This window comes from Etheostoma spectabile, chromosome 16, assembly GCF_008692095.1.
Source record: "Etheostoma spectabile isolate EspeVRDwgs_2016 chromosome 16, UIUC_Espe_1.0, whole genome shotgun sequence".
In the NCBI taxonomy this organism is placed as follows: Eukaryota; Metazoa; Chordata; class Actinopteri; order Perciformes; family Percidae; genus Etheostoma; species Etheostoma spectabile.
In genome coordinates this window covers 7,203,028-7,210,467 of record NC_045748.1, presented here as the reverse complement: position 1 = coordinate 7,210,467, position 7,440 = coordinate 7,203,028, and the positions used below count along the sequence as shown (strand labels likewise).

The following is a 7,440-nucleotide window of genomic DNA, read 5'->3' as shown; positions in this document are numbered from 1 at the left end:
GTGAAAATAAGTAAACCTTGTGGACATGTTAGTGATTGGTAAAATGTTTCTACCTCTCCACCACTCAAGTCTTCATCTTAAATTAACAGATGTCTACAGGTAACTGAAATCTAATTTTAGATTTAAGTTTATTTAGAGTTACTGTTAAACACGACTCACTGAATATGTGCCTTGTTTTTAGTGTAAAGTGCAATAAGAACAAAACACAGTACCACATTATTTTCCAATCTCAATGATTTCTTTATTTAATTAAGCACCAGCTCAATACGGTTAACATCCAGACAAATTAAGACATATCCTTGAACTCAAGAGTATAAAATCATCTTCGCAACACAGAAGCAGATCCTGCACCACCCCACCCCACCCCACCCTCTTGCAGGTGTAGAATAGAAACTGAGTCCGAGTCATTCACTGTCCAGGTGCTGACAGACTTTTGTTCATGAACTGCCTCTTGACAAAGCACATCCACCACTGGAAAAAATTAACAAATTCTGTTAAGAAAAGTGTCCGAAGGTTCTGCAAGTACCTGAGGCAAGATCTAACAAAATTAACTGGGCACACCATAACCCATTTTTCACAAATTAACAGGATAGATTGTTTTAATCACTCCCGTTCTCTACGCTCTACATTGGCGCCCTGTGCGTTTTAGAATCGATTTTATTGTTTGTTTTCAAGGCCTTAAATGGCCAGAGTATTTGTTTGATTTTAACCCTGCAGTAGCACAACCGGTCCTTGCGGTCTTCAAATCAACTGGTTTTAAAAGGTATAATTGGTGGGGGGGGGAAATCAGGCTTTTGCGGTTGCTGCCCCAAGACTCTGGAACAAGTTACCCCCTGATATTTGGACGATTACAGATGTAGCTCTTTTTAGGTCAAAACTTATTTGTTTAGAATGGCTTTTAATACCTAGTAGGGGTGTGAAAATGTCCTCCTGTTTCTATGTAACCTTTTCTGATTTTACTGTTTTCTATTTATTCTAGTTTGTTTTACTCTTGGTTTCTGATGTGAAGCACTTTGGATACCTGCTGGTTACTGTAAAGTGCTATACAAATAAATGTTGATTTGATTAATGCTGAAATACATGTAGAAATCCAACATGGACCCTGTGGTCAGTATGTTGATATTCAATATATGTGTATAAGTGGATGTGCTATGTTAATGCACCATCAACCAAAGCAGGACATACCTTTCTTAAGTAGCTGTTTATAAACCTATAGTGAAATTTTGGAGGTGTTGGACTCACCTTGCTGGGTTTGTCTGTCTGGGGGTCGAACACGCGATCACATAGCCTCAAGCCGGTCTCCTGGCGGATCTGCTGGAGGTACGCTCTCATAGTCTCTGGAAAAGGTTACAGAACAGCATTTAACAGACATTATTACTATGGTGAAAAGTCACATCATAGCATTACATTTCATTTATTAACACTACACAAAAACTCGGATTAAGGACCTTTGGCACTAATTGAATTGTTGACATCCCACCTTTTTAATATTTGTTTTTACAGAAATAGCCAGTGTAAATATTCAGGAGTAAAAAGGGAAAACACAGTTGCGACAATTCCGAATTAAACATAGATGTGTTGATTCAGTATAATTAGTCTCGGCCACTATGTGTCACGAGGGATGATTAAATATCCAGGTTTGCTGTCCAAGAACGAGGTTGAGGGACAACACAAGCAAGAAAAAGCAATTCCAATGTCAGATCCTATATTATATTACTTCAGGCTGGGAATTACATGCAATATGCGAAGAGCACAAGGACACTGGCAAGTGAAACCGCATTGTGGTTACTTGATGGTGCTGGTTCTTACCGTCCTCTTGCTTGTTTGCAGGTTTGACATACATAGCATTGAGAGGGAAGCCAGGCTCTCCAGGAATGGGGAAGTTAGTGATACCCAGTGTGTACATCTCCTTCTCTCCCTGGTTCCTGGAGCTGCACTGTAACGAGCAACCACACACATCGATGCAAAGGGTCAGATCACATGTTATAGTAACACCCATTTGAATAGGCATTCAAGCCACTAATTCCTCCTCCCAGTGTGTGTAAAACGTGAGTAGTTTTTTTGTTTAACAAAACAAAACTATTCATATTCTACTAAATAGCTCCCTAAAAGCCATCTGGTAAGCCCTTGTGGACCCTTAGCCTTTGGTTGAGAACCCTGAATGTAGCACAAGCCTTTTAATTGATGCTAGTCATATAAAGATTAGTAAGAAGCCATTGGAGAAAGTGCAGAGATATGTTACAAATATACAATTTACCTTCTGTAGCCTCTTTAGGCATTCAGAAATGTACAGTGTGACGTAGATCAGCGTCCTGTCTGCCTCATTCTGGAAAAAAAACAACACACTGAAATACCTGGAAGTAGACTGAAAAGAAATGTCTAGAGCATGAATGTTATTGTAATTAGTACAGTAGTTTTGAATCCTGAGCAAATATGCACTGCTGAGGGGAATGGGAATGAGCAAGCTGGGGCATGTTTAAAGAACAAAATGCACAGCTGCTTCAAGACAGAGATGGGGAAGAGACAATATACAGAACACTCGCACACTAGTGAGGTGCAAACTTGTTCCTCGACTAAACATCTACAAACAAACTATCAAAAAAAATGCAACACTTCTTTTTGTTAGATTTTTCTCTGTAATATACAGGCAAGCTCTGAAGCGTGATGTACACACATTTCAATTTTCTTTAGACATTTGACCTTAGACACCTTAAATGAGGATAAATGCAATCTGCCAAAACAAGCGAGTACATTTCTTACCTTGATTTCATAGTTCTTAAAGAAAACATTGGCCTTAAAGTAGTAGATCGCCTCATCAATGATGTCTGACTCGATGCCTGAAATGAAGAAAAATAAAGACACTCCGCTCACTACATAATTCAAAGATGCATATCAGGATTTACTTTTGAGCTTTTATTGACTAAGTGTTGTCAAAGTATGTATTAATGCAGTCATTTCCTGTTTTAATCACCACATCTTTTTTTGTTGTATGGCAGGGCTCTATTTTTGAGTTGTGATATACAGGCTGCTAAGAAACAACCAAGTGACCAAACAATACAATTATAATACTGTTTTATGGTGAAGATCTCATCAAATCATGACTTCAATAGGACTACCAGATCAAATCCTCTGATCTCTACTCCAACATGTCAAAATCTGAGAAGGTTCTTACTTCAAGCTTTACAGACACTTAAACGCTGGAAACGGAGCGTCAAGATAATGAAGAAGTGGAACTGAAGGATGCACTCTTGAGGCTATATATGGAAGTGAACCTGATACATGTTTCAGGAACTGAGCAAAGTGTCACATCGAGGTAACAAATCTAAGCGAGTGAACATTTCAGAAACTAACGTAAACCCCTGCGTAAGCATTTCTGTGATTCAGAGGGATTGGCTCCACTTAGTGTTAGTTAACTCACCGTCTCCTCTGGCTGGTCCCTTGAACTGGGTTTTGAGAGGAAGCAAAGCCATATTCCCCACCAGCCTGGTTTCGGGGACCATTAGGCTTGAGTGATACGCCTTAAAAAGAGAGGAAAAAGTTGCTGTCACGTATATTTTCAAGGTAACGTTACCTTTCTGGCAGATAGCATCCGTGATACCTCTGCTACAGACCCGAGCGTAAAGGCTATGCTACCACGATAGCAAACCCTTTATTGTATGGCTACTAAACTACGGATGTGCAGAAACGTTGCAGTACATTTATCAATTTTGACTGTAAAACATCACAAACATTGCGAGCAAATGCTAAAGCAGCTAGCCAACTATGCTATCGAAAACACAGCTAGCGTTTACTCGGAGGCCTTAGTATGTGTATGTGTTTCTATGCATTTTTTATTTTGTTCTAACCCGCACAATAGAAGCTTTTGTTGGGTAATAATCGTGTAGAATTTACTCACCGGCATGTTGAGTGATAAATATCAGTCCAACTGCTCAGCGAGAGAAAAATACCAACACTACAGCACCCAGCTTCCGCTTGTCCCACCCTTCAGCTTTACAGGAAGTGACCACATGTTATGTGGCGTACCGTCCACACGGAGGCGCTACCACACATGTTTTCTTCACACAGGAAGTCAAGTTGTACATTTTGTGTCATTTTTTTATTTAAAAAATATAGCATTAATACATGTATTTATTAACAACTCTTGAACTTTAAATTAAACAATGACATAATATATAAAACATTACTGGGTTGAAATCACATTTCTGGAGTCATTAAAAAGGTACCCATGCATAAACATACTGTACATGACACAGGATGTTCATGATGTTCGGTCAGTCTTTTTAACCCACACTTGTCCCTTTGTTATTGCCATGCCATTCTCCATCTAGACTCAATATTGTGTATCCTGGTTCTTCATCAGCCGCAAATGTTGTTTCTAACTCTAGTCTCTTTTTTTTTTTTTTTTTTTATATGCAGAGGTCCTGGAGTCACACTACTCCAGTCCTCGGCTGTCAACTTTGTCTTGAAAAAACGCATCATAATTGGTATTTTCAGGCTCTTCATCAACCTCCTGTAGAAAAGGAAAGAATAAGAATAACAAAAGAATAATTTAAAATATTACAACAATGACAAATGCATTGTAATTTCTTTACACCATATTGTTAAATGGTATTTTATTGTGTTTTGTATGTTTCTTCACCTTTGGCTCCTTGAACTCCAGGTCCTCTCCATATTGTATAGAGAAGTCAATGTTTTGCAGTACTATGTTAATACCTTCCTCATCTGTGCGGTCAAAGGGCAGGAATCTTACCATACTGTAGTCATCAATCTGGACACACAAACAAAGACTTTAGAGACTGTCTCATTTTTAAAAAGAAAAGAAAAAAGAAAGAAAGAAAGAAAGGTGGTATTAAATGAAAGGCTTCACTCACCAGACCACAGATTGCTTTAGTCAGATTCTTAAACTTTTTGCTTCTGATGTTATCGGAGTTATCTTCCATCATTGCGTACATGTCTGGGTCCAGGTACCTATAAAAAAAAAAAAGAAAGCAAAACATAATAAATGCAGCGTCCAGCTGAAAAACCCTTTCAATAATTAGGAAGATAGACAACTTTTCCTTTTTACTAGGTTTAGGATTTGGGAAAACGCTGTAACTGATGTTCTGAATATTAGGTAAAAGTAACATTTAAGTCACTATAACCCTTCCTTTATTTGGGTCTACAAACATTAAAGGCAAGTTTAATGTTAATTTAGGAGGCAAAACACTGTTGTACTTTACTCATATGAAACTTACTTCTCAATCTCTTTCTTGGCTTTGGGACTAAGCAGGTCCATTTTTGTCATGATGTTTATTTGAGGGATCTCTAATGACACCATGGCACTCAGGGCAACCATGACTCCTGAGATGAACTGCAGTTAGAGAAAAGGGAAGATGTGAGACTTCATGTTCGCTTTCATTACGTTCATTAAGTGAACATTATTGCAAAAAAACATTGTCTGTCACCTTGAAAGACTCCACCATGAACTGGGAGTCTACCAGAAAGACCCCACACACCCGGAACTCCCACTGCTGGAGCTGCTCCACCAGCTGTTTCATTACAGGGAGGTGTGTGTATAGTTCAATCTGACCTGCAAAAAGAAGCCACTTGTCAAAACTGTGCTTGAGCTGTGAAAAGAAAACAGAGCACCCAAACTGGGACAATGCATCTATAGTGTTGATGTTGGGCGGCTGTGGCTCAGTGGTAGAGCGGTTGCCTGCCAATTGGAAGGTTGGTGGTTCGATCCCCGCCCCTGCAGCCATTGTCGAAGTGTCCTTGGGCAGGACACTGAACCCCGAGTTGCCCCCAGTGCTGCGCATCGGAGTGTGAATGTGTGTGAATGTTTATCTGATGAGCAGGTGGCACCTTGTACGGCAGCCCCGGTCACAGTGTATGAATGTGTGTGACTGAATGGTGAATGTTTCCTGTAGATGTAAAAGCGCTTTGAGCAGTTGTTAAGACTGGAAAAGCGCTATATAAATACAGCACATTTACATTTAAATATAAATCCATAATCCCAATACTGTGATGAAAACCATGTCAAAGCTCATCTGAGTATGTCAAGTTCACTTGCTTGAATGAATTAATGCTCAAACTTCAGTTGTAATGATTGTTACTCAAGCTTTCTTGCTGGTAGAGAGCAAGAAGCCTACTTTAACAAAAAAAAAGTATTTAACTGTTTCTATTGTAATTACAATGTGTTACATGTGTTAACAGAACACTTGTCCTCCCATTAAACCCCTTCATTTTAACTCTTAACATACTGGGCCATACACAGCACAAACCGGTGGGCAAATGCACCAGCCTGCCTATGCCAAGACATTTACCTGGGCAGTCAAACAGTATGTAGTCATCCTCCACATGCCCAAGGCTTTCCCCCAGCCAGTCAAAGTTGTTGGCGAAGTATTCCATGCAGAAGACTAGACCTCCGTTAGGGCCAAATCTGAGAGAAGTGTCCTCCATCACGTCGTCCACCTGGATAAGCTCCCGGATATCTGCGGACACAGAAACAATCCGGTTGTTGTGTCGAACAAGATAACTCTTACTGTAAGTATTCAAAATGTAACAGCAAAAAAAATAAAATAATAATAAGCATGTTATTCAGAACATTTATCTCTAACAGTGCCAGGAGAAATCACTTTATTGCTAAACTATCAAATTGTACACTTCCCAGTTTGTGTATTTTTTATTTTATTTGTGACTGTTTTTTGTATTCTTATTATTGTGACCATGTGTGTGGTCACACTAAACTATGTCCTAGATTAGACTGTTGTACAGTATGTGAACCAAGATATATCTATCTCTGTAGGCCATCTATTATTAACAAACCACAAGTCAGTGTTTTGAAATTAGACCTAAAGCACTATGCAACCAATATACGCATGTAATAACATAACAGTTCTGTATTATATAAGGCTAAGACCGATGTACTCTTTGTAATTAAATTTAATCATTTTGTAAACTGAAAACATGCCGTGTATTATTTACCTGCCATGACAGGGTAGTCAAAGTGCTCAGCTGCTGGGTCCAGATTGACCACCTGAGCTGAGCGGTTAAGGGTCTGTAAATGCTGGACCATGGTGGAGCAGTAGGTACTCTGAAATGGAAAATAAAACTCCAAAAATTAATAAATCAAAGGCTGATATAACTTAAACTTGGTTAATGTGGATGACTAGACAACCCCATGTCTTAGCATAGCGCTTTAACCGACTAGCATAACAAGGCATTTCAGCACGTGCAACCGAATGCCCGATAACTTACCTTACCGCTACCCGCCGGCCCAATCACTAGCTGTGCATAACGAGGCATTTTGCCTCAATGAAAAGATGCTTTGGTAAAGTTATCTCCCTTTATTCACTAACTGTAGATAGTTAATGTACATTGACTATGGTGCAGAATGCTTTGGTACTTCTTCTTCTGGTTTAAGGAAATTATAACCTGTTGTAAGGCCCACTACTGCCA

The 7,440-nt window shown here is 39.3% G+C and overlaps 2 protein-coding genes across 2 annotated transcripts; both read right to left on the bottom strand.

Moving 5' to 3' along the window:
* Positions 1–219: 219 nt before the first annotated feature.
* On the bottom strand, positions 220–4,043 carry arpc3 (actin related protein 2/3 complex, subunit 3). Its single transcript, XM_032540134.1, has 7 exons — positions 3,896–4,043; positions 3,419–3,518; positions 2,761–2,837; positions 2,258–2,326; positions 1,810–1,936; positions 1,243–1,337; positions 220–471 (listed from the first exon to the last, which is right to left on the bottom strand). Exons 1-7 carry the CDS (start codon positions 3,899–3,901, stop codon positions 409–411), a joined length of 537 nt encoding a protein of 178 aa, XP_032396025.1. The 5' UTR covers positions 3,902–4,043; the 3' UTR covers positions 220–408.
* Positions 4,044–4,376: 333 nt separating this feature from the next.
* On the bottom strand, positions 4,377–7,429 carry gpn3 (GPN-loop GTPase 3). The gene is made up of 8 exons (XM_032540130.1): positions 7,240–7,429; positions 6,967–7,075; positions 6,306–6,473; positions 5,445–5,569; positions 5,235–5,350; positions 4,872–4,968; positions 4,640–4,768; positions 4,377–4,510 (listed from the first exon to the last, which is right to left on the bottom strand). The coding sequence occupies exons 1-8, from the start codon at positions 7,285–7,287 to the stop codon at positions 4,433–4,435; spliced, it is 870 nt and encodes a 289-aa protein (XP_032396021.1). The 5' UTR covers positions 7,288–7,429; the 3' UTR covers positions 4,377–4,432.
* Between the last annotated feature and the right edge of the window lie 11 nt (positions 7,430–7,440).